The sequence below is a fragment of the Ictidomys tridecemlineatus genome, chromosome 8 (genome assembly GCF_052094955.1).
Source record: "Ictidomys tridecemlineatus isolate mIctTri1 chromosome 8, mIctTri1.hap1, whole genome shotgun sequence".
In the NCBI taxonomy this organism is placed as follows: Eukaryota; Metazoa; Chordata; class Mammalia; order Rodentia; family Sciuridae; genus Ictidomys; species Ictidomys tridecemlineatus.
The window spans coordinates 56,365,230-56,392,704 of record NC_135484.1 but is presented as its reverse complement, the minus strand read 5'-3'; the positions used below and the strand labels follow the sequence as shown (position 1 = coordinate 56,392,704).

Below are 27,475 nucleotides of genomic sequence, written 5' to 3'. Positions count from 1 at the left end.
AGCAATAAATTAAGAGTTCACATCTATGTATCCAAGGAAAAACAGCTAGAACTTTGTCTCCAAATCATTTTTTACAGTATACTAAAATACCCAGACAGCCCTGAACCTGCAAAAGGAATAAGCATTCTCTAACAGAGTATGTATACAACCATGCAGGCATAGAAAACCTGTCTAAAACTCTGGAATGAAATTTTTGTAGGACTATTAACTAAGAAGGACCATTAGAAAATTCTCTGACAAAACAAATTTAATTTAAACAAAGTGTTTGACCAAGATGGCAACTTCAAAAAAAGGCCACAAAAGTTTAAAAAATAAACAAGGTTGACCTTTAGAATAAGTATTTGCCTTGAATTTTAAGATCAATGGTAGCAGTCATTAGATGAATAACCTCACAATGTTTTGGAATACAGCTTAAACTTTCTTTGAATTCAATGCTCTATCAACACATTAAATGTAAAGTTCAATATTTCATAACAATAGGAATAAGAATGACACAGACTTCATTTATCTTACTTGCACAAGCCTTAGTAACAAAAAGAACATTATTTTAATTTATTATAATTTGACCTATAGCTCTTTCTTTTCTTAAAATCATTAAATGTTTCTTAGTACCTCCTTTTCTCACAAAAAAACAAAAACACTGGTTTTTCTCTATGATAGCAACTTTCTAAAATACAAAAACAATATAATCTCCTTGCTAACAATAGTAGTCACCATTTATTGAGTGCCGCCTTCTTTCTCTTCTTTTTTTTGGGGGGGGGGGTATTAGGGATTGAACTTAGGGGTGCTTTATCACAGAGTCACATCCCTAGCATCACCCACTTTTTATTCTGAGACAAGGTCTCACTGGGTTGCTTAGGGCCTTGATAAATTGCTGAGGCTGGCCTTGAACTTGTGACCCTTCTACCTCAGCCTCCTGAGTCCCTGAGATTACAGGTGTGTACCACTGTGCCAGGCCTGCTAAATGCCTCTTACTATCTGTGCCACCAGCTTTGTGTGTGTGATTTCACTTAATTTTCAACACAAAACTCATTTAAAAAAAATCAACTGAATAGGTCACACAGCTATAAATTGGGAATTGATATGAACTCAATCTATATGTACTCAGATGCAATAGTCCTTTGCTTATCCATAGGAGGTATATTACAAAATCCCAAGGGATGCCTGAATCTGCAGCTGAGACAGGGTAAAGGTCAGGTAGTCGGTATAGTAATAAATGATTGAGTGGAGAGGATGAGGAATGGTTATCAAAGAAAAGACAATATTGCTAACAGTTACCCTCCTGTGATTATATTCCCCAGATTACACTCCCTGGCACACTGGGTTGCTAATGATTAACCCCTGTGCTCCTTAGGCATATATACAGAGAAGAAAAAACAGGTCATGATTAAAAGGGAGGTCCTGAGATCTATAAGAGAGACAAGACCACCCCCTCCCACAGACACCTAGCTCCGGGGCCCATTCTCTGTGGAGAAGTCTATTGCTGTCACTTTCTTAAATAAAAGTTGCTTCCTGTGCTTGCCTCTGCATTCTCAGGTGTTTAATCTTCAACACTGGGGAATAAGGACCCATGCCTGATCTCCAAGACCAGTTTCACAGCTAGTAATGAACCCTACATTCACTATGTTTTTTCCCATACATACATACCTTTGATAAAATTTAGTTTATAAGTTGGGTACAATAAGAAATTAGTAAAAACTTATAAGAAGAAGAAATAATACATGATAATAAAAGTTATGTGAATGTGTGGTCTCTCCTTTCTCTTTCTCTCCATACTGTACTCACCCTTTCAGATCATGATTACCCACAGGTAACTGAAACTCCAAAAGGTGAAACCACAGACAGTGGGGACAACTCTGAGACTGAGTTGTCCCTGTATTCTTTCTAACTTAAACAGGCATACATTCAAGTCACTGCGGCATCAGGACTGAACCTGAGGGACATTAAGCATTGAGCCCAAGAGAACTCAAGAATATCCAATAGTGTTTTGTCCCTTGATATCTGATTAGAAATATACAAATGTGGGAGCAACTCTTAGTAGACATAGGAAAAAAAAAAAATCTCTATCTTGACATCATTCTCCAAAAAACATATGAGGTAATTCGTTTCTTTTTCTTCATTTTTTTGATTTTTTTTCCTTGGGTGGGGACTGTATCACTGAATTGCATCCCTCTTCCTTTTCATTATTCATTTATTTTTAATTTTGATTGCGGAGATTGGCCTCAAACTTGCAATCCTCCGGCCTTACCTTCAGTTTCTGGGATTATAAGCATGTACCACCACTCTCAGCAATGGAGTAATTCTTAACCTTTTTAGGAATCTGAAAAGCTATGGCTGTCTATCCCAGATGTTCACATACAAAATCTGTATTATTTTGAAAGGTTCAGACTCCTAAAGCCCATTTGTGTAGGTCAGATTAAAAATTCCCAATTGATTGGAAATTTTATAACTGAGAATCAACAAAATGAGGTTTAAAAAGTACAAACCAAAACAGAATTCTTTGGAAATTATTTGAAATGTTAGCATCACTCCAGTCATGTAAATAATTCTTCTGACAGGTTTACTACAAATAGCAGGAAAGAAGGGAAGCTGAGATGCCACTGTTAAGACACTTACCGTTTTCCTGTACAATTCTTGTGATTCAGACCGCCAACCTTGTTTATGGCAGACCAGGCTGTGAGAGCCACATATGGCAAAGAGGCAGCTTGAGTATGCGTGAGTGATTTGGGTTTGTGAGAGACCTAGATTTGAAGACAACAGTCAAAAATAAGCAAAGACTTGCATACCTATGAACACAATAAAGCATACTGACCTTCATAGAAATTCAACTATTTGCAAAGGTAAAGCTGGAAAAGTCTTCCAGGTTCAGTGTTTATTGAACATCTTATCCCAATGGCTGTCTAGCTGCCTCACAGAGGCAGTTTAATAATGTTTAGGCTACATGATTAGATATAGCTACTTCACTGTTTATAAAAAGACCACAAGCAATAATCTCATTAGTCCTGATCATATCCAGATATAATCCCAAATAAACCTTGAACCCTTGTAAACATATTCTAACCGACTGCTTCTCTTACTCCCAAAGTAATCTTTCTAGGCTTTTTCCAATCTCAAACACCCCCTTTTTCCCTTCTAACCTCCCTTCTGTAGCCAATTTTCTCAACATTAACTCCTCCTTTTCTCTCTATTCAAATTGTCAGGTCTTCTGATTATATTTGATTAGACTCTTGTTTTTAAAGATATTCAAAACAGCTTGATACTTCCATGCCTCTGTTTATGATTAATCCAAATTCCCTCTGGGTGTATTTGGTTTCAACTATTTATACTGCAAAGAACAAAGAAGCACAGCAGGGTTCTAGACCTCATTCCAAATCCCTGTTCCATGAGGCAAAGCTAACTGCTCTGGCAAGCAGTGTTATTAAATGACACCAAAGAACTTTTCAATCTTTCAAAAACTCCTATTGTTTATTTTAACTTTCTCAAAATTGCCCATAAAACATGAACCCAATCTGAAAAACAACCAATTATTGCAGAGATATTTGTCAGTCTTTGTTTAAACTTTCTAATGGCACTTTTGCAGACAGAGATGGTGAGTTACCTCATTCCCACTGACCACAACAAATTCTGAGAAAGTGCCTTGTTTCCAAGGAGGAACTGCGGCCCAGACCTGAAATACACACAGACACACAGCTTCACTGGAGACATGGTTATGTTCTTATCAAAGTTTTGCATGAAGGTATTCCCTGATACATATCTGCCCTTTGATATAGGAGCTATCTCCAAGCAAAGGACTTATTTTCATGTGATAAATTTCTTGGTACGATTCTGAATTAAGTAAAACCACACTGGAGGCAGGCGCCAGTGTATCCTGCAGTGTTGACTGACTACTAAGAGTTCTAGAGAGTCCACAATCTTTGGGATTTGAACCCTGGCCCTAATCTTACTAGGTGTGGGACTTTTTTTTTCCTATACCCTGGGCCTACCTGTACCTATCTTACAGGGAATAGTTATCATTTGAAAAGTAATCAGGACATCACTAGCTATAATTTCTTGGCACAAATGTTCAACATGACAGATGACAGATCACATCAAATTTCAGATATTTTACCACTGAATCCAGAAGATAGTAATTGTCATTTCGAGGTTCTTTCAAGAAAAAACTTTATAAGAAAAATAGTCCCAATCCTATGTGTTTTCAAGTCTTATGATTCCTTTTGTGGGGAGGGCGGTACCAAGGATTTAACTCGGGGGCACTCAACCACTGAGCCACATCCCCAGCCCTATTTTGTATTTTATTTAGAGATAGGGTCTCACAGAGTTGCTTAGCCCCTTGCTTTTACTGAGGCTGGCTTTGAACTTGCGTTCCTCCTGCGTCAGCCTCCCAAGCCACTGGAAGTCTTATGATTCTTAAGCACAAAATTTAGAAAACTCAAGTAGTCAAGCTATTTTTTCATTATTTGGAAAAAAAAATGTAACAACAGAACGAAGGAAATGAGGGTTCCAGCCAAAGGTCAGAACATTTATTGAAGAGAAGAAAACCAGTCAATGGTGTAGAATATACTTCTAAAAAAGGCACAATAAAATATACACATTTAGAAAAGTAATAAAAAATAAGGAAGAAAAGGATTAACTTACCTCATCTCCAGGCTTGAAATACTTCACATCAAGCCCGCACTCCATCACCACACCAGAGACATCCCGGCCCAGAGTAAGAGGAAATTCATCTCCTTCCCTTTTAATATGTAAAGGATCACGCTTCATATTTAAAGCTGTCACTCCATAACCACCTACAAAACACAATTTATCAATTTTCTCCAAGACTAAGGACAGAATGATTTTAAAACTAACATAAGATAACAACCCAGGTAAAATGTTAAGAGTCTCAAGATAAAGATTATGAAACAAAAACTTTATAATATTCTGCAATCATTATGAAAAAATATAAAAACAATGAGTGCTGTTCCATTCAAAGAAAATCAGGTGGAAAATCACAATCGCTTATGAAACTAAAGCCACCATTACTCAAAATTTCTTTGAAACTCAAGTTTGTTTGTGTTTTGTAGTACCGAGGATTAAACTCAGGGGCACTTGACCACTGAGCCACATTCCAGCTCTTTTTTGTATTTTATATGGAGACAGGGTTTCATTGAATTGCTGACCACCTCACTTTTTGCTGAGGTTGGCTTTGAACTCATGATCCTCCTGTCTCAGCCTCCCAAGTTGTTAGGATTACAGGCAATGACACTACACCCAGCGAAACTCAACTTTTGAAACTATCTTCAGTATTTTTAGTATTGTTTTTTATATATTTTGCTCTTTGAAGGTAGTATCTTTATTCATTTATTCATTCATACACTTTGTAAATAATAAAGACATTTGGTGCCAAGTCTGGTGAAGACAACAAACATTAATAGTATTAAAAGTTAATAAACAGAAGATACTGGTAGACACAAAAAATTTTAGCAAACACACAAAGCATGGCTATAAAGTACTTAACTCTGATACTGGTCTAAGAGTGATAGTCCCTATCTCCTAAAAAAAATCTTCCTAGAAAAACAATTTTGGAAAAAGTACAGAGATCCTAAAAAGGAACAGAGACTCTAAGCTGCATCTATTCTGATACATTAAGTCAGGTTGGTTACTTAATTTCTAAGAATATTTATATAAATATCAGCTACATAAAACTACAAACAATCATAATTTTTGGTTCAAATAAATTGGCTATTCTATCTGCAATAATCCCATGTAGTTCATTACAAAGCATCAATCTATAAAATACCTTTTCTAAGACACAAAACTGTTACCCTCTCTTCTGCCTCACTTATTTCTGAGAACATTCCTCTTATATTAGGTTCTTCAAGACAGGTATCCTGTCTAACCCTATGCCCTCAGTGTCATATACCTCTCCCTGCCACAGAACATGTATGCAGAATCACCAACCCTCTCCAAGTCTACCCTTGCCCCTTGGCCACTCCTGGCCAGAGCTGGGGTTGGGGGCAACATTACATCTCAATTATGGGAAACATCCAGCAAGGGATCCTGAGAACACTTGGCTGGTAAAGTAGGAGGTGCCCTGAAAGCCAAGGGAAGAAGGTCTTTTCAAGATGCCAAATTCTACTGACAGGGAAGAGACAGATTTTCAAATAAGGTCAGAAGCTGCTAGAGGCTTTAACAAGACTTTGTCCAACAACATGGAGACCTTGGTGACCTTGGTAAAAGCAGTTCCTGTGACACTGTATGCTTGAGAGGGAGTGGGAAGCAAGGAATTGAAGCAAGTGAGAAGAATCAACTCTTTCAAATAGTTGTGTTTATAAAGGAGAGCAGGAAAATGGAGGAGTAGCTGGACAGAGCAACAGAGATAGGATTTTTCAGTGACTTTTTTTTTCTTTTTAAAAAGGGAGAAATTATAGCAATTTTGAATGCCAATTAGAATGATCCAGTAGAAAGGGGAAAACTGATGATGCAGGAGACAATTCTGGAATGAAACTCCAGTAAGTGAGGGGATGACATCAAGAACACAAATAGAGGGTTAGACTTGGGAGCAATGACAATTCATCACAGCAGGAAGGAAAATAGATACAGGGACAGATCCTTACAGGTACACAGTTTGCAGAAGCTGGTTTCCTAATGAAAATCAAGACACGCAGGAAAGTGTTTGAAAGTTGGGATAGTTCCAAATATATCTTAGCTACTGGCCATTGTGCTAACATTACACATCTGCCAACTGGCTATGTAGAATTGCACACTATCAGAGGGAAAAACAACAACTTCACATGTGACATAAATACTGCATGCTTCTCTTTTTCTGTCTTACATTTCTTTTCCACTGCTAAAACACCAACAATTACTCACTGAACACTTATGTGGTTTGAGCAACAGAAGCAGGCAATTAGCCATGTCAAAGTTTAGCTGTTTCAGGGCTGCAGATAGGTTTTGGTCCTCTCTGAGGTACAGAGCTGGCAGCTCAAGGTTGTTTTTAGAGTTTTCTTGGTAACCCTAGTATGCCCATGTATTAGGTGAGTAGCCCTAGCACACTGGTACTATCTAAAGTGGCCCCGAATGCAGCTAGATGGCAGTTAGTAAAGAAGAACCTACTGATGACACAAATGAATGTGGGCCTTCAGAGTTCCACCCCGCTACAAAAGTTCAACTTATTCAGAGAAATTGGCCAATTTATAAAATCCTAAATCTGTCATCAGTTTCAAAGACTTTAATCCCATCTAAAAACTTTATTGGGGGGAAAAAAAACAAACAGTGTGAATATAATGCTGCTGGTAGTATTATTTTCCTATTTTTAAAATTATTCATTGCCTTAGCCATTTCCATGACTTATTATTTTATGTCTAACTGTAGTGGCCATCTTCAGAAAAACAGCCAGTCTTCATCATTCAAAGTAAAACAGACGTGGCTCTTGCTTTCTTATCAAGGGAAATAACTGCTTCTGAAAGTTTACAATCATCTACTCATTATTTTATTTCCCCAAGCCACCATTTCAGATATCTTCTGCAACAACAATAACACTTGCTCAAAACAAATCCATGGGCAGGAGGAGAACTTGCAAATAATATTACTCAGTCAAGTCATAAAACACTAAGATGTCTCAAGAATACTATATAAAAGTAAAATGTGTTACAGTATTTTATTAAACAGCAGCTAAGAAAGGTCCAGATGCATTGTACTGAAATAAATATGTATACAACAAAGTGTGCATGCACATCTTGCAAAATGAAATTACCTTCAAGCCCAAAGTAAAAAGAATAAAGAATAAAAGAATAAAGTAAAACAACATGCCCAAATAGTCACAGCAATTATTATTTCAAAACAAAAACAAATGTAAATTTAATGAGACAATTATAACCAAGTCATTTCAATTCATTCTTAATAAAGCTTTCTAGCCACAAATACTTTTAAGACTCCAAAGCCTTTGGCCAAATTTCGTCACCGAAAGAAATGTGTAACAGTTACTCCCATCACATTGTCTAGATCTATGTTGTCCATAGAAATCAGATGCACGCTATATGCATAATTAAAAATTTTCTAGTGGCTATTCAAAAAGTAAAGAGAAACAACCAAAATCAGTGTTGCAAATATTACTGGGTTAACATGTAATTAATATACCATTCTTTTGGGGGTTTGGAGAGTGAATGCTGGGAATTGAACCCAGGTCCTCACACATGGTAGGCAATTGTTCTATCACTGAGCTATACCTCCAACCTTGATTTAAAATTCTTTATTTTAATATTTATTTTTTAGTTGTAGTTGGACACATACCTTTACCTATTTATTTTTATGTGATGCTGAGGATTGAACCCAGGGCCTTGCATGTACGTGCTAGGTGAGTGCTCTACTGCAGAGCCACAACTCCAGCCCCCTGACTTAAAATTCTTAATGAGACATTTTACATTCCTCTTTTTTTCACTAAGTCTTTTATACTGATTGCACTCTTAATTCAGACTAGCCATATTCAGCTGCTCAACAGTCACATTTGACTAGTGGTTACCATACTGGAAAAGCACTGGTCTAAACAGTTAAGTTAAAAATAGCAGCTTTCAAAATTAGAATAAAATGACCTAACACCAGTGAATCTGGACTTTATTTCCCTAATTCAGAACTATGTTCCCAGTCTTTTCAAGGAATCTATGAGATTCCTTTTTTTTTTTTCCAGCAATCTATCTTTGTGGGCTGTTTTTTCTTCATTACTTCAAATATCATACTGTAACAGATTGACTACAAAAGTATGTATGAAAATCCAGCTATCTTATTAAACCAGACAGCAAAGAGAGATGCAGAAATTTACAACAAAGCTACTCTTCTCACTAACTTTTTGGCTTATTTTGGGAAATAGTTACTTTTCAATATAACCTCTATCAACTACTACTGTTTCAGTGCTTCACATACTTGTCTCCTCCTTGTTATTTTTGTTTCATTTTATATTTTCTCCTGATTTAATTTTATAATGTTACTGTTTTTTTAAATAAGTTAATATTTTAAATTTTTGTTCTAATTTCCAATAAGGTAAATATTTATAGCTATAGTTAACATTAAGTGTCCAGTAATTTTTAAGCACAGAGTAATCCTGAAACTAAAAAATTTGAGAATTGCTACTCGTCACACCAGTTCTCCATAGGAGGAGAAAGAAATGAAGTCTCAACAGTTTCATAAGTTCCACAACTCTATAAATTCCACAAAATGATTATGTGTCATTAATCTTAATTCTGTAATTGTATTTACATAAAAACAAAGAATTAAATTCATCAAACATAGGTCATATACGAGAATTGTTAATGAGGCAATCTGTTGAATGTAAAAACTGTAGGTCTACCCTCAAAACACCTGTCCCTGGTTAAATTAAACTGGATATGGCCATTAACTTAAAACACTGAAGTTAATGCCCTATAATTTACACTGAGGTTAATGATCACAAAAGATGTTTCTTAATTTTTTCAAAAGACACATAAGACTAACATTTTGGTCAAAACTTCCAAAGTTAAAGTAATTCACAAATGCTAAACAATCTTTCGCACTCTAATAAATATAATCAACACATAGTATGTATTTAAGGAATATAGTGCCAGGTGCAGTGGCCCACACCTGTAATCCTAGTTACTTGGGAGGCCAAAGCAGAATGATCACAAGTTCTAGCTCAGCCTGAGCAATTTAGCAGAACCCTGTCTCAAAATTTTTTAAAGTGGGGAAGGGGGATTCCTGGGAGTGTTAGAGTGCCCCTGGGTTCAATCCCCAGAACCAAAATAAAAAACAAAAAGGAACATAGTTCTTTCCAAGCTTTGTCAGCCCCATCCCAGCAGAAATTAATAGGACAACATTTTGATTCAGAAAGGAGCAAACAGGAACGTGTATTTTCACTGTTGAGGGGGAAAAGTAACAGTAGAAATGAATAAAATATCCATATCCTGTATACAATCTGTTGCTTTGTCTACTGGACCAATAAAGGAAGTTGTAAGGGGAGAGCAAAGAGGACAGGAATAATTACAAAAAAATGCAAATTCTGAACTAATGTGGAAACATAACCATACCTCTGAAGCCTCTGATAGATCACAGTTTACCACAAAGTTCCCAGGAAAGTATAACAGCAAGTTTGCTGCAGACACAATTCACAAGTACCAATTTACAAACTTGTATTTTGTAAAAGATTAAAGTATATCCTTACCATTGAGATTCTTAAAATTTTGGTAAAACTATTTGCAGAGGCATTAATAAAAACCCAAATGACTCCTTTGTGTTAACCAAAATGTAGTCAAATGCAATAGATCTTTTAAAACTGCAATGAAATTCTGGCTTTGAAAAAGGATGAAAAAGTCTTTTCAAAACTTACTTCTCATATTAACATCTATAGGATTTACACTCGCAGCATGTACTTTGATAATAACTTCATTTGGGTAGTGTATGATAGGTAACATCATGTTCTGAGTGAAGCGAAGCACTTCATTCTTCCCATATTTATCAATCACCCAAGCGGGCATGACAGTGTTCCTTGGAGAGGTAGTACTAATCTTCCTAAATGAAAGCTTTTGTACGGCTTTGCTTCTCCAGAAGCAGGCAGCAGTACATGCATTTCTTCTCAGTACACAAGTCCGCAAAACTTCCATCGTGAACAGTGTGCTTTGTGCTCCAATAAGATGCAACTGAAGTGGTTCAAGCTCTCTTAAATTCAATCAAATTCTGCCAAACACACTAACCTATTTCAAAATTGAGCACTCGAAAGTGAAATTAACCTAGTGGAGCAAATGAAGGAATACAGACTCGTTATCGTGCTCTTCCCATCAGAAATGCTCCAGTAACGTTCTAGTCAGTGTTCTGTCCATTCTCCTCCCTCCCCCAACCACGGACAGTCCTTTAAAAGGCAACACAAAGAAAATAGCAAACAAGCAGATGTGCAACCTCCCTAGATCCCTATGCTGTCCTGAAATGGGCAGACAGTGCCAACAATCCTGATGCCAAGTAAAACCAACACTTCCCGAACACCGCCGCGACCCTAGCCCGGACTCTCCTTGCCTGCCGGCTCTCCTTGCCGCGGGAGGGAGGCCATGTGGCGACATCCAATCGCGTGCGAAGATCATTTCCCCCGGGCTGCAATTCGACCAATCGAAGTGCTCGGTGTAGAAGAGTACCGTGACGAGCGAAGATGGCTGCGCCCAGTAGCCCTGGTGGCGGCTGTTGACCTTCTGTTTCTTTCTGTTACCTGGCCCCTGTGGTGGCAGGCCGAGCGGGAAGACCATGCTGGGCCGAACCCTCCGTGAAGTGAGTGGAATTGGCCTTGGAGGGGGGGACCCCGGGAGGGTGGAAATATTCGCGGACTCGGTGGACAAGGAGTCCCGGCGCCTGATTGAGGATCTTGTTCCAGCTAGACGCCTTCTTTCTTTGAATTGAATGTGGGTATCCAGACTTTGTGGTCCTTAGGCTGTACGTGCATTGCCCATTCTGGAGGGAGGACCTCACTAGGGAAGATGTCTGCACCCGCGGAATTATGGAGTGGAAATGTGCATCCATCGACTTCTTTGTACTAGAAGTTTGCTCAGGTCTTGGTCAAGCCCAGACCCAGGGTCTCTCAGAGTGGGCTTTGCCAGATGAGGAGCATTTGGCTGGTCCACTTCAATCTTTGTGTCCCAACAGAAGCAGTTGCTGCTGAAGGGCGCAGCGAATTTGTAGGTTACAGAATTAAAATGAATAATTGTTGATTTTTCATTTTTAAAAAGTTATTCTTTAGGCTTCAACTACCGCCAAGATACCTACGATTCCCTACCTCAGTCTCCATGAGCTGGACATCATTTTTGAACACTAAAGTGTATTCGTGAATGCCTTCTGCACATCTCTTCCAAATATCTCATCAGCGAATTAATTTTAACCCAAGTTGTAACAGTACCATAGCTTTTCAACCCCCATCTTCAAAACAAAACCCCTGCTCTTTCTGAATCCTTAATATAGTCTTTTAAATAGAATATCTTTTATCCTATTGCTTATTAGAATCTTCTTCATCTTTAACATCCAAGAAATCACCAAGTCTTGTTAATTCCGTCTTGTAAATATGGCTAGAATTTGTTCTCATATTCCTGCTGTTATGACTTTTATTCTGGTCTCCTTGTTTTCTGGCCCAGATAGCTTAACTTTTACAATTATCGGAATCCCACTGCTATCACAGTCACTTAGGGCCCTTGTTAGAACTACAACTGTTTCTCACTCTAAATCAGATCTGTGTGGAAAGGATTCTCCAGGCAATTTCTGAGATTCAGAACCTATTCTCTCTTCCATTTTCCTTTGGTATCTCCACCTAAGCAGTCTCTTTTCTTCTGGGCACCCTGGGAGAGTGGAAAGATTGGCCACAAAAAAAAAAAAAAAAAAAAGGCTAGCTGGCAGCCTTTTAGAAAGCTATCAATTAGGAGACTTTTAAATCCACATATTTTAAATAATAAATATTTCTTCCCAAAAATGATATTATAATTTTACCATCTGAAATTGTATCTGACATATAGTGCTGTCAGTAAAGATCAAGTTTGTTCTTTAAACAAACCCCAAAACTGTTTTAAAATAAAATAAAACCTTTAAAATTATGGTGTCTCCTTTTTCTGTCCCCCCACCCTCCTCATATGCACCTTATTTTTCGCATGATCCCTTTCTGATGTTGAGTAATTGTAAGAAATAACTTTTGCCTTATGGGGGAAAAAATGAACGATTTAGGAGAACAAACACAAGGGAAGACCAAAAGGTTATCTTGGCATGATCACTTAATCACTATTTTAACAAATATTTATTTATTCCTACTATATGCAATACATTTGGTGGTTATTTTCCCAGACCAAAAAGTATCTTCTTCTCCCTCTCCCCAAGGTATCTTTTATCCACTCATTTTTTTCCCATATTCTCATAATGATGCCCCGAATTCTACCAACTGGAGACTAATTAATTCAGTATACATTCTCTTTTAAGTAGTACAGATGTCCAGAAGGGTTATACAATTTTTTCTTTCATTGTTCTAAATCACATTTCCCTCCTTAGGTAATACCCTTGTTGAGATAACCAACCAATTGAAGTAGGAGAAAATTTGCTGGGAAAGAAGTTAGGATGAGGGGCTAAACACTGAATGTCTGAGACAATTTAGGAGGTGTAAGTGGAAGCTTACAATAACAGAGGAGCACTGGAAAGATGTACTAAAAGGAGGTCAAATGCCCATTTGCAGATTTTACTCTAGTACATTCAGGAGGTGGAGAAGACTCACTTTTACCTTTCTATTGTGGCATAATCCCAGTGTTTCTAGGGGTCAGATACTAGGCTGTACTAATCTGAAAGCTTAATTAATTATATATTTAGTTGACTTCTTGGGTTTTAATTAAGAAGATTTAATCATTGTTCTCTAGGGGAATAGGTTCCAAATTTTAAACTCAAGTTATTCATTTATTCAGCTAACATTCATTGAGTACCTCTGGGTTCTGGGAACTGGGAGTTAGCATTAGACAGAAACTCCTGCTTTTGTGAAGCCTACATATCTTTTGGTAGGAAAACAAGCATTAAGTAAGAGTTTTCAAAAGTAAATTACATAATTACAGGTAGTTTACTATGAAGAAAAATTAAGCAGGCTATAGGGGGAGAACTAGTTGGCTTGCTTATGACTTAGCGTAACTGTCAGGGAAGGTTTCTCTGGCTGATATTTAAATAGGTATTATTTTTTATGTTAGGGTTTGCTGGTGAATTGAATGTGGAGTTTGAGGAAAAGAAAAGAATCAAAGAGAATACTTGGGGCCTGGGGCCTGGCAATTGACTAAAATGGTAGCATTTATCAAGATTGGAAAGGCTTTAAAAGGCAGTATATTTGGAAGGAAGATGTTCTCAAGAGCTCTCTTTTAGAGCAGGGTGTGGTGGCACATTTCTGTAATCCCAGCTACCTGGGAGGCTAAAGCAAGAGGATCACAAGTTCAGGACTAGCCTGGGCAATTTAGTAAGACCCTGTCTCAGAAGGAAAGAAAAAAAGATCTTTTTTGGAGATGTTAATTTTGAGATAGCTTCTAGATACATAAGATGGTACTTCAGCTAGTAGATGATAAATTTAGAGCTCTCCTAGGAAACAGGTTGGATATGAGGATATAAATTGGTCAGAATATAGAAGATAACTAAGCTGTGTGGCTAGATAATGTCACTTTGGAAGTTCAGTATAAAATTAAAGAAGGCCTAAAACTGTCCTTCCTTCCTCCCTCCCTCCCTCCTTCCCTCCCTCCCTCCCTCCCTCCCTTCCTTCCTTCCTCCCTCCCTCCCTCCCTCCCTTCCTTCCTTCCTTCCTTCCTTCTCCGGCATTGAACTCAGAGGCACTTACCTGTGAACCACATTCCTAGCCCTTTTTTTTTTTTATTCTATTTAGAGACAGGGTTTCACTGAATTGCTTAGACTAACCTCGATAAGTTGCTGAACCTGGCTTTGAACTTGTGATCCTCCTGCCTCAGCCTTCCAAGCAGCTGGGATTACAGGCATACATCACTGCACTCAGTTTTAAAACTTCCAACATTTAGAGGTCAGTAATAGAAAGAACGGCTGATGGAAAAAAAGAAGAAGGGAAAAAAAAAAACTTGAAGGAATGGTCATAGAGGTAGGAGGAAAACCAATATGGCAAGTGCCAGAACACAAGTGGAGAAGTGTTCTAAGGAGGAAACTGTGCCTTGTGTTGATGCTGCTGAGAAATGCTGTCAAATGGGACTGAGCATTGACTTCTAGATTTAGGAATGTGCACATTGCTGGTGACCTTGACATGCATGGGGCAGTGAAGACAGAACGTGTCAAAAGAGAGAAAGAGTGCCCATCCACTAGACACTCGGCCCTGAAAAGCTCTCTTAAACCTGTATTTATCAAGACAGTACTTTCCTAAGTGAACCTCTGATGTTATTTCTAAAAATAATGTTATCCAGTTAGAAATAAATACTTCAATGCCTTGTGTAGAGAGAGAAGTATTATAGTCCTTTAAGAGCATGGATTTTGAAAACAAGATCAGGCCTTGATTGAATCTCAGCTCTGCCTCTTTCTAGCTATGTGACCTCAAGAGGAAATCAGTTCTTTATCTGTAAGATGGAGAAAATAATATAAGCCCCTCAGTGTGAATGTAAAGATGAAATAAAAAGCATCTTGGGTGATGCCTAGATCGAAATGTTAAATAACTATTATTAAATTTAAGTTTGTTACAGGACAAAAATGCTAAGTATTTACAATTTTCCCTTACTCTACTTTCTATACTTTTTAAGAATGATTCCTGAGGAAGATTTCTCAATTTTTCTAAGGAGATATAATAGTTTTCTATTGCTGAATACAAAACAAATGAGAATAAACTTTGCAATTTAAAATCACAATCTTATTATCCAACAGTTTTGTGGGTCAGGTACCCAGATGTGGAATAGCTGAGTTCTTCGCTCAGTATCACAAGACTAAAATCAACCCCAGTACCAAAAAAACAAACAAACAAACAAACAACAACAACAAAAAAAAAACATTGGCCAGGCCTGAGGTTTCATCTGGAGCAGTGTGCAGGTAGGTCCTCATTTGACCTCACTGATTGTCCACAGGATCCATGTCCTTATTGTGAGACTGAGGTCACTGTTTCCTTGCTGGCTTCATGGGTAGTAAAATAAATGAGCTAAGTGGGCAGAATGTGTGGGATGGCAAGAATTAAGGTTTGAAAGATTTTATGGCTATGGATAATGCTGTAGTCTGAGCTATAACTAAGCAAACTGGGTAACTGGGGTAATAAGGAAAAGGAGAAGCTTGTGCAAAGTGAGATCAAGGGACAGAAAGGCTGGGTGTCAGTATACAAGGACCTAAAGTTTGAATTGAACAAGAATAGCAGTAGGAACAATAGTAACTAAGATGACAGAGAGCTGAGTGCTAAAATTGTCTATGATTGAAAGCCAATAGGAGGAGGAAGAGGGTGGAGGGTCATATAATCCCCAAGGTATATGTTTCACATAAGTTTGGGATTTTTGAAAGAAGGGGAAAGAGAAAGGAATTGAAGAACTAGGAAGACACCTGCCTGCATTCTGTTCTCCCCCATCAAATTCTATGATACATGAAAATGGGGGAAGCTGTGGCCTCAAGGGAAAGCCCAGTTTCCATTAGAGATAAAAGAAGTGCCAGGAGAGAGATTTTTTTTTTTAAATGACAAATTTAAAAGTGACTTTATTTTATATTCAGATATAACACCTGCAGTTTTGACCCAGGAGAGCTATTCAATGTACATTTCATTCTCTTCATGCTCAGTGATAGCTAATTAGCATCCTTGTTTTCACTTCTTTTTTCCAATTCCCTTACTGATTTTCTCAAATCTAGAGTTCCTAAAAGTGGTCCTAATGAAGATCAGCCCCACTTAAAATTATCTCATTTCTTTCCCTTTTAACTAAGTCCTTTAGGTGTTATCTTCACCCAGACTCTTTCTGTCTAGGTTAACTTAACTACACTGTTATCATTTGCTTAAGCCTAACTTAGGAAAAGAGAGGAGGAGAATGCCATGTTTCCTAACTCATCCTTCAATCTGACCAACATGTTACTTTTCATTCATTCTCTTAAAAATAGGGTTGATAGATTCTCTTGATTTTGAACCAAAGCCTAACTTTGAAATTTTATGTTTAACTACTCTGTTGCCCCTTCAGTATAATAGCTGAACTTCCACAGACTCAGTAACAGGTTTTTGAATTGTATGTATGATAGGTTTCTACAGCACTGAAACAAGGCCAGATTACACCAACAGAGCTCTGTCGGAAATGTCTCTCCCTTATCCAGAAGACCAAGTTTCTAAATGCTTATATAACTGTATCAGAAGAGGTGGCCTTAAAGCAAGCTGAAGAATCAGAGAAAAGATATAAGAAAGGTAAACTACTTCCAATTATGCTTAAGTCTAGCACCAGAGAAAGAGTTTAATTGAATATAGCAGTTTCCATTTGGCAAGTGAAGCTATAAACGTAAAACATACTCTTATTTAGAGAAGTATAATAAAATGAGGTAAGTGGGTATGTGATGCTTTGTAATATCCAACTGGAATAATTTCTAACATAAATTTTATCTCTGAAGAAATTTTATTTCCAAAAATTACAAACAACTTTAAATTTTGAACTGTTATCTCTCATAAGCCTCTGTTGGTTTTTTAATGCAGGTCAATCACTTGGAGATTTAGATGGAATACCTATTGCAGTAAAAGACAACTTTAGCACATCTGGCATTGAGACAACATGTGCATCAAATATGTTAAAAGGTAAAGTATAATTGAAGCATTAATAATTTTATTGAAATAGGCATTTTAGATACTAAGCACCAAGATAACCTAATTATATCTTTGACAGAAATACTTAGGATAGTCTATTACTTCTTTACTATTTGCTCCTTCACAATGCAGAATTATTTTTTTAGAGGCAGGCCAGTTTATGAATGAATGCTACTTTAAAAGTTTTAGAAATCCTATTTAGGAAGATTCAGTGACTGACCACAAACACACTAAATGACCTCTATCTCCTGCTCATTGAAAATGTGGGGTAAGTATGAGCTGTCATTATCCCTCTTTTATGGATGATGTGAAAATTCATTAGCATCTTCTCACTAAGTTATTTTTTGTTTCCTGACTCCTCCATCTCTTGTAGCACAGAATAGTGATGCTTAGTTTTATTGTTTATAATTCAATAGGTCAGAAGAAGCATGTTTATTAAGATATTTTGGGTCCTAGAAGGGGGAAAAAAAGAAAAAAAGGTTATTCAGACTACTGCACACTAAAAATAATATTCTATAAGGAATACGCCTCAGGGTCTTCTAATAGGTGGACTCTTATTAGATGTTTGGGAATATATACTAGAGCTTTTCAAAAGGTAGAAGAAATTTTATTTGAGAATAAGGAGCTCTTTCTGATAAGATACATAAAAATTTCTGATATAATATCTAAGAAGAAAACATCAAGTCAAAGTAAAATAATGGTTTGAAATTACTTTCAAATGAATTGAGTACATCTCTACCATGCAATATGTTGTATTACTGTTAAAATCAATGTTTTTAAATTATAAAAATAGTGAATACTCAATTGTCTTTGGAAAACTTGTACAGTTAGCAGGAGAAAAAAATTAACTCTTAGAAGAAAGCACAACTGCTACTCAGATTAGGAATAATTCACCATGTCAATATTAATTGTTTAATTGTGGTTTAAAATCTTGTTTCTTGAATATGATTTATTTACATGTGCATTGTTTTCTCTCTTATGATAAAATAACTAAACTTTTTCAGGTTATATACCACCTTATAATGCTACAGTAGTTCAGAAGTTATTGGATCAGGGAGCTCTACTAATGGGAAAAACAAATTTAGATGAGTTTGCTATGGGGTAAGTAAAGTAAATAAAATTGAAATTTTCTTCTCTTGTTTTTCGTATATCTGTACTTTTAATTTCATTAATATAGGCACCTAAACTAGTAAGATGATTTCATGAGGATTCTAATTCCAGTTTCCTAGTCCCACTATGAAATTATATTCAGTTTTCTAATAGGTATACAGTAATATTTCATTTTAGTTTTAGTTTGCATTTCCCTGATGAATAATGCTTTTAAATATTTTTTATGTGTTTATTTTGCCATTCATATATATTTTTTAGTGAAGTATCTGCTCAAGACTTTGGCCCACTTTTTAAATTATATTTTTAAAATCTTATTGAATTATAAGAGGTCTTTCATATGTTTTGAATTTATGTCCATTACAAATAGGTGATTTGTAATTATATTGTCCAAGTATCTGTCTTATCTTTTCATTCTCTGAAAATGCCTTTCAAAGAGTAGAAGTTCTTAATTTTGATCAAGTCCAATTCATTAATTTTTTCTCTTATGATTCATATTTTATGTGTCCTAAGAAATCTTTACCTAACTATGATCACAAAGATTTTTCTCATAGAAGTTTTATATTTTAGCTCTTATGTTTAGACATGTGATCCACATTGAGTTAATTTTTTGTATATAGTGTAAATAAAGTTGTTGTTGTTTTTAATATATGGGTATCCAATAATGACTGCATTATTTGTTTAAAAAAAAAAGATAATCCTTTCCTCATTAAATTACTTTTTTTTTTTTTTTTGGTCAGAAATCAAGCACATCTAAGTCTACTGGGCACTCTTCTATATTTACTCAAATATCATACCATTTTGATGATTGTAGCTTTATAGTAAGTCTTGAAATTAGGCAGTGAAGAATTCTCTAACTTTGTTCTTTTTCAAAAACATTTTGCTTATTTTAGGTCCTTTCTGTTTCTATATAAGCTTTATAATCAGCTTCTTTCTGCAAAGAAGTTTGATGATATTTGAATTGTGTTGACTTTAGATCAACTTGAAAGAATTACCATCTTTATATTTATTTTTTAATCCATGAACACCGTATATCTCTGCATTAATTGTGATTTTGTTTTCTTTTTCTTAGAATTGTGTTTGTGGACTTCTAATATAAGTTTTGCATATAGTTTAATTTAGCCCCAGGTTTTTAATGTTTTTTAATGCTATAAAAAGTGAAGCATTTTTCAATATCTAAATGTTTATTTCTATACATAGATATATAATTGATTTTTCTCCATTGACTTCATGTCCATATTAAAGCTCACTTATTAGTTCTAGTTGATCCTTGTGGATTCTTTGGGATATTTTATGTAGATTATCATCTAGTCTATAAGTAAAGATAGCTTTATTTCTTTTCATTTCTTTTACTTCCCTTATTGGACTGGTTAGGACCTTGGGTTTGATATTGAATGTAAGTGGTGAAAAGAGCCTTGCCTTGTTCCTAATCTTGGGGGAAAAGTATTCAGTCTTTCACCAAAAGCACTGTACATTTCTCCTTTTATTATACTTGTCACATTTGTGATATTTGCTTGCTCTATGTGCTCTGTTTCATAGAAACAGAACCTTTGACTATTGTGTTCACAGTGCTTCCTCTTGCTATTAAGTAGATGTATGTTTAATGATCTAATCCATGGGAATAAACTTTAACATAGATTTTTAGGCCATTGCTTTTATCAGCTGACTAGAATGGCAGCTATTAAGAATACAAACAAAAATAAACACTGTGAGTGAAGGCAAAGTGGACTTCGTGTGTCTCCAGATATGCTTCTCTAAGGATACACCATCACCTATATGATGTTCCAACTGAGAATGTGTAATGTGAGTCTGATAAAAAAGAAAACATATGGGGCTGGGGATGTGGCTCAAGCGGTAGCGCACTCGCCTGGCATACGTGGCGTGCTGGGTTCCATCCTCAGCACCACATGATGTATGTACATTCCATGTATGTATTATATGTCAAAATTCATTCTGCTGCCATGTATGACTAAAAATAAATAAATAAATAAATAATTTTTAAAAATAAAGTAAAATAAAGATGTTGTGTCCACCGAAAAACTAAAAAAAAAATAAATATTAAAAAAAAATTTCTCTCTTTAAAAAATAAAAATAAATAAATATTTTTAAAAAATATACAAATTGACTTAAAAAAAAGAAAACATATGGCAAATCCATAATGAGAAGCATTCTATTAAAGCATCATATCATGAAAACGAAGGTTGTGAAAAGCTCCAGGTTAAAAGAGGCTATAGGAAGTAAAACCTAAAATTATAAAATTTAGAGAAGAAAACTTGGGAGAAAATCTTTGTGACTTAGAGTTAGGCAAAAAATATATATTTTTTACCATTTTCATATATTTCTTTGGTGCATTATAACTATAATGAATAATGGTGGGATTCATTATTACATAATCACATATACAATATAACAATATATATTGGTCAATATGATTTCCCAATAGTTTCTTTCCTTCATCTCCTCTCTCCTCCTGGACCCTTTCCTTTACTCTACTGATCTCCCTTCTGGTTTTTCGCTAGGTTTTTTTTTTTTTTTTTTTTTTGAGATTCAACGCCACCCTAGCCCCTTCCCCCAATTCTTTAATTTACTTTTTCCTCTCTTGCTTCCACATATAAGAGAAAACATCACCCTTGACTTTCTGAGTTTGGTTTATTTCACTTAACATAAAAGTTCTTAAGTTCCTACAGATGACATAATGTCATTCTTATTTATGATTTATGGCTGAATAAAACTCCATACACATACACACACACACACACACATTTTCTTTATCCATGATCCCCTGATGGACACCTAGGCTGGTTCCATAGTTTGGCAATTGTGAGCTGTGGTGCTATAAACATATATATGCATCTATTGAAATAATATACTGACTTTAATTCTTCAGGATAAATATAAAAAGAGTGGTATAGCTGGGGTATGGTAGTTCCATTCCTAGTCTTTTAAGGAACCACCATACTGATTTCCGTAGTGATTTTACTAATTTGTAATTCCACTAACAGCATAAAAGTGTTCCTTTTTCTCCACATCCTCTCCAGTATTTATTTTTGTTTGTATTCTTAATAGCTGCCATTCTAACTGGAGTAAGATGAAATCTTAGTATAAGTTTTGTTTTGTTTTTGGTACTGGGAATTGAACCCAGGGGCACTTAACAACTAAGCCAACTCCCTACCCCTTTTTATTCTTTGAGACAGGGTCTTGCTATACTGTTGGGTTTACTAAGTTGCTGAGATTGGCCTTGAACTTGCAATCCTCTTGCCTTGGCCTCCCTAGTTGCTGGAATTATAGGCATGCACCATCATGTCTGGCCTTAGGGTGATTTTAATTGCTAAAGATGTTGAACATTTTTCATGTATTCATTGGCCATTTATATTCTTTTGAGAAATGTCTCTTTAGTTTGTTTACTCACTTACTAATTAGGTTAATTAAGGATTTGTGTATTTGTATGTGTGTATTTTTTGAGTTCTTTGAGACATTAATCATCTGTTAGAAAAGTTGCTAGTAAAGATTTTTTTTCTGATTCTTAGGTTCTCTCCACATTCTTAATTGTTTCCTTCACTGTGTTGAAGCTTTTAATTTGATGCCATTTTATTTATTAATTCTTGGGGTTATTTCGTGAGCTTTAGGGATCCTATTGAGAAAGTCATTGCCTGTACCTAAATATTGGAGTGTGGACCCTTTGTTTTCTTCTAGGACTTTCATAGTTTCTGATCTAATTCTTAGATCTTTGATTCATTTTAAGTTAACTTTTAAGTAGGATGAGAGATGAAGATCTAGTCTCATTCTTCTACATATGGATATCCAGTATTACAGCACCATTGTTTAAAAGGCATTCTTTTCTCTAATATATATTTTTGGTACCTTTTTCAAAGATCAGGTGACTGACTGTAGATGTGTGAGTTTGTCTATTTGTCTTCTATTCTGTTTCATTCATCTGTGTGTCCATTTTTATGCCAGTACCAAGCAGTTTTTGTTACTGTACTTCTTCAGTATAATTTGAAGTCAGGTATTGTATTGCCTCCAGCACTGCCTTTTTTTTTTTTTTTTTTGGCTTAGAATTGCTTTAGATATTCTGGGTCTTTTATGTATGAATGAATTTTTAAGTACTGTTATTTTTTTCTAGTTCTGTGAAGAATGGCATTGGTATTTCGATGAGGATTGGATTGAATCTCTATAATTGCTTTTGATAGTAGATTATTTTAACAATATTGATACTGTCTATCCATGAATGTGGAAGGTCTTTCCATCTTATGTTTTTTTTCAATTTCTTAAGTATTCTATAGTTTTGTAGTGGTCTTTCACCTCCTTGGTTAGAATTATTCCTAGGTTGTTGGGGTTTTTTTGTTTTCTACTATTTGTCTGTTTTAAGGCTAGTGTGAATGGAATGAGTTTCCTGATTTCTTTATCAGCAGATTCATTTTTGGTGTATAGGAAAGCTATTAATTTTTGTATGTTGATTTTTTTGTTTGTTTCTTTTTTTATTCTACTTACTTGTACATGCATTTTAATTCATTGTACACAAATGGAGCGCAACATTTCAATTCTCTGGTTGTCCATGATATAGAGACACACCATTTGTGCAGTCTTACATGAACCTAGGATAATGATGTTCATCTCATTCCACCATCTTTCCTACCCCTAGAACAACTTCCCACCCTCCCTTTGCCCAATCCAAAGTTCCTCCATTCTTCCCATCCTCCCCCACCATAGATTCACATCCATTAATCAGAGAAAACATTCAGTCTTTAGTTTTTTGGATTGACTTACATCACTTAGCATAATATTCTCCAACTCTATCCATTTACCTGCAAATGCCATAATTTTATTTTCTTTTAATGCTGAGTAATATTCCATTGTGTATATATACCACAGTTTCTTTATCCATACATCTATTGATGGGCATCTAGGTTGGTTCCACAGTTTAGCTATTGTGAATTCAGCGTCTGTAAACATTAGTGTAGGCATGTCACTATCCTATGCTGATTTTAAGTCATTTGGGTATAGTCTATGGAGTGATAGCTGGGTCAAATGGTGGTTCCATTCCAAGTTTTCTGAGGAATCTTCACACTGCTTTCCAAAGTGGCTGTACCAAATTGCAGTCCAACAGCAATGTATGAGTGTACCTTTCCCCCACATTGTCTCCAACACTTATTATTGCCTGTATTCTTGATAACCACCATTCTGACTGAGGTGAGATGAAATCTTAGTTTTGATTTGCATTTCTGTAATTACTAAAGATGATGAACATTTTTTCATATATTTGTTGATCACTTGTATGTCTTCTTCTGCAAAGTGTCTGTTTAGTTCCGTAGCCCATTTATTGATTGTTTGTTTTTCTGATATTAAGTTTTTTGAGTTGTTTGTTTTTCTGATATTAAGTTTTTTGAGTTCTTTATATATTCTGGAGATTATTACTCTATCTGATGTGTGTGTGTGGTAAAAATTTGCTTCTCTTCTGTAGTCTCTCTTTTCAACTCAATGATTGTTTATTTTGCTGAGAAGAAGCTTTTTAGTTTGAATCCATCCCATTTATTGATTCTTGATTTTATTTCTTGAGCTTTAGGAGTCTTGTTAAGGAAGTCAAACCCTAATCCGACTCGATGAAGATTTGGGCCTACTTTTTCTTCTATTAGGTACAGGGTCTCTGGTCTAATTCCTAGGTCCTTGATCTACTTTGAGTTGATTGTAATGTGCAACTTTGTTGAGTTTGTTTATTAGCTCTAGCAGTCACCTGGTGGAGCTTTTTGGATCTCCTAACTATAAGACTATATCATCTATAAACAGTGATAAATTGACTTCTTCCTGCCCTTTTTTTAATCCCTTTTATATTCTTCCCTTGCCTAATAGCTCTAACTAGAATTTCTAGTAGTATATTGGATAGAAGTGTAGTGAGAGTGGACCTTGTCTTTTTTCCAGATTTTTAAAGGAAATGCTTTCAGATTTTCCCCATTCACTATGATGTTGTCTTTGGGTTTGTCATATATAGTCTTTATGATGTGGAGGTAAGTTTCTTCTATCCCTAATTTCTTCAGTGTTTTTATCATGAAGGATGCTGAATTTAGCCAAAAATCTCTGCATCTCTTAAGATGACTATGATTATTGTTTACATGGTAATTACATTTATTGATTTGCATATCCTTGCAACCCTGGAATAAAACCAAGTTAGTCATGACATACAACCTTTTTAATATGTTGTTGAATATGATTTGCTAATGCTTCATTAAGAATTTTTGCATCTAAGTTCATCAGGGATATTAGTCTGTAGTTTTCTTTCCTTGATGTGTCCTTATCTGGTTTTGATATCAGAGTGTTACTGGCTTCATAGAATGAATTTGGTATGCAAAGATTTTTTTAAGGCACATAATGACCAAATCTATTTAAAAATTTGATAAATTGGACTTCATTAAAATTAAGAACGTCTGTTTTTGGAATATTATTCAGTGGTCAGTGCTTGCATAAGGCCCTGGGTTTGATACCGAGCACACAAAATAATAATAATAATTAGTTCATTAAGAACCTCTGTTCTGAAATATTCCACCAAAGAATAAAAAAATTAGCAACAGGGAAAATCTCTTCCAAATGTATGTTTGTGAAAGAAATAGTATCCAAGTTATAGAACACCTTTTCCAACTCAACAATAAGAAAAAAATTCAATTTTTTACAAAATGGGCAAAAGATTTAAATAGACATTTCATTGAAGTTGATATAGAGCTCACAAATGCATGAAAAAATTCTTAATGTCATTAGTTATTAGGGGCAAATTAAAACTACACTGAGATACATACACCTATTAGAATGTCTTAATAAAAATGACAATATCAATTACTGGCAAGAATACAGAGCAATTGTATTTCTCATATGGTGGTAAGAAAGGCAAAATGTATAACCATTTTGGAAAAGTTCAGTAGTTTATTGTAAAAGTGAATGTATACTTACCATATGACCCCCTGGTCTCAGCCCTACATATTTACCCAAGAGATTTTTATGTACACAAAAGCACTAGATAGAACCTTTAAATACAGTATCTATAGTAGCTTTATTCATAATTGTCCCAGACTGGAAACAACTCAATACTCAATGACTATTGGCTGATAAAGGACTTTACAAAAGAAAATTGAAAGAGGCTGGCCAGGTGCTGTGGTACATACCTGTAATCCCAGGGGCTCAAGAGGCTGAGGCAGGAGGATCATGACTTCAAAGCCAGACTCAGCAAAAGTGAGGTTCGCTAAGCAACTCAATGAGACCCTGCCTCTAAATAAAATACAAAGTAGGGTTGGGGATGTGGCTCAGTGGCCAAGGGCCCCGGAGATCAATCTCTGATACCTGCTCTCCCCCCCACCACCAGTAAAAAAAGAAAATTGAAAGAGGCTAAAGAGATAATGACAATTAAATGTAATACCTGACTCTAGACTTGATCTTGGAAAGGGATAAAATGCTAAAAGTACAGTTTAAATCAGCTGACAAAGTTGGATTACATATAGTAGATTATTATAGATCTGAATTTTACTGTGATTGATAACTATAATGTTACTGTATAACAAAATGTCCTTATTTTTAGAAAATGCATACTAAATACATACTAGACTATTTAAAGGTCAAGGTCACAATATCTATAAATTACCTCTAAGTTGTTCAGGAAAAAAAATGTGTTTATGTACATTTTGTGAATATGTGTGTGTATGACAAATACATGTCATATACACAGACTGTGCAAGTGATAAAGCAAATGGGACTAAATATTAACAATAGGTGCATCTGAGTAAGGGGTTCAGGTGTTTCACATTTATTTTTGTAATTTAAGAATAAGATTAGTTTAAAAATAAGTTAATATTCCATATATAATGTGTCTCTTAAAACTTGTTAATGGAGGGATCCCTTCAAAAGACTTCTTAACTATTTGAATATGTCTCTTTTCAACTGAAAAACCTTAATTTACAAGGGAAATCATTTTTAGTTGATTGGGAGGATCAACTGGGATAAAATTCTTTCTGAGCACACTAATTTTCTCTATACCACAGATGTTCTCCTTTCCCATCTCCCAACTCTTTAACTGTAATAGTGAAAGCTACATCTGAGCAGGCTTCTTACTTTTCCAGTTCAAGCCACACTGGATAACTAAAAGCTCAGTGAGTATCAGAAACAAAAAATTGTCTCAGAAGATGAGAATTTCACATAAAATGAACTTCTACTAAGGTAAATCATTTCACTTCTTCACCTCAGATCTGGAAGCACAGATGGTGTGTTTGGACCAGTCAAAAACCCCTGGAGTTATTCAAAACAATACAGAGAAAAGCAGCAGCAGAATCCCCATGGTGAGAGTGAGGATTCAAATTGGCTAATAACTGGAGGAAGCTCAGGCGGGAGCGCAGCTGCCGTATCTGCGTTCACATGCTTTGCGTAAGATGCTTTTATGTGTACTTTAAAACCCATCCAAATACAAAAAATCACAAACCATATGCAAAACCCAGCAATGGAGCAGTTCATACCCTGGCATTTGAATTTCTTTTCAGTCAGTTATTTGTGTTCAAAAATCATATATCAAAATTATATCTTTTGAACATACTCAACTATATTTCACACTATGTGTTCTTTATACATTTAACTTTAACTTAAGATAATATTTAAACTCTATAATACCGGGTTTTCTTAAAAACCGGATTTTATGGATCTTACAGAATTAAGAATTGAGTATAAATGGACTACATTGAATTTAATTTTTGAAATAATTTATTTTAATTTTTGCTCCTTGAAATATTTAGGTACTCCATTACTTTAATTCAGTGCTGCTGACCTGTTAGAAATGGTTTATCCTTCAGCTACATCTGACTTTAAAAAGAGAAGAAGTTCCTAATATATATCAATAGGATATTTAAAATATTATTTTCATAAATCTGGAATTCAAAACATATCATTAGGTAAATTTTTTTAACTTTGTTGAGAGCTGATTCTATTTGTCATATTTTGTATTTTGTAAAGAATCCATCCATTTTCATTTTAAGTCCCATTTTTAAAGCATTTCTTAACCATCTAAAATATGGCTGCTATTTATTTTACCAGTCTCAGTTTAACCAAATTGAATGTGTTTCTTCAGTAATACTATATGTATTTTCTCTCTCCTTAATTATC

General features: G+C 35.4%; 2 protein-coding genes across 4 annotated transcripts in view; one reads left to right on the top strand and one right to left on the bottom strand.

Annotated features, from left to right (window-relative positions):
* Rtn4ip1 (reticulon 4 interacting protein 1) overlaps positions 1-11,064 on the bottom strand; it is a 44,458-nt gene extending 33,394 nt beyond the window's left edge. Inside the window, exons 1-4 of the mRNA XM_005330134.5 lie at positions 10,334-11,064; positions 4,636-4,787; positions 3,599-3,667; positions 2,617-2,741 (exon numbers count right to left, since the gene is read on the bottom strand). Coding sequence (XP_005330191.1) covers positions 2,617-2,741; positions 3,599-3,667; positions 4,636-4,787; positions 10,334-10,607 — 620 coding nt within the window. The 5' untranslated portion in view covers positions 10,608-11,064. The remainder of the gene's footprint in view (positions 1-2,616; positions 2,742-3,598; positions 3,668-4,635; positions 4,788-10,333) is intronic.
* Positions 11,065-11,100: 36 nt separating this feature from the next.
* Positions 11,101-27,475, top strand: part of Qrsl1 (glutaminyl-tRNA amidotransferase subunit QRSL1) — a 30,027-nt gene continuing 13,652 nt past the window's right edge. The window contains exons 1-6 of one of the 3 annotated variants that reach the window (XM_078019546.1): positions 11,103-11,259; positions 15,358-15,519; positions 16,693-16,852; positions 17,135-17,233; positions 18,247-18,343; positions 26,570-26,746. In XM_078019546.1, the coding sequence (XP_077875672.1) occupies positions 17,224-17,233; positions 18,247-18,343; positions 26,570-26,746 (284 nt within the window). In that variant the 5' untranslated portion in view covers positions 11,103-11,259; positions 15,358-15,519; positions 16,693-16,852; positions 17,135-17,223. Of the gene's footprint in view, positions 11,260-15,357; positions 15,520-16,692; positions 16,853-17,134; positions 17,234-18,246; positions 18,344-26,569; positions 26,747-27,475 lie in introns of all 3 variants that reach the window. The other 2 variants (XM_005330135.4, XM_078019547.1) reach the window with 2 other exon arrangements.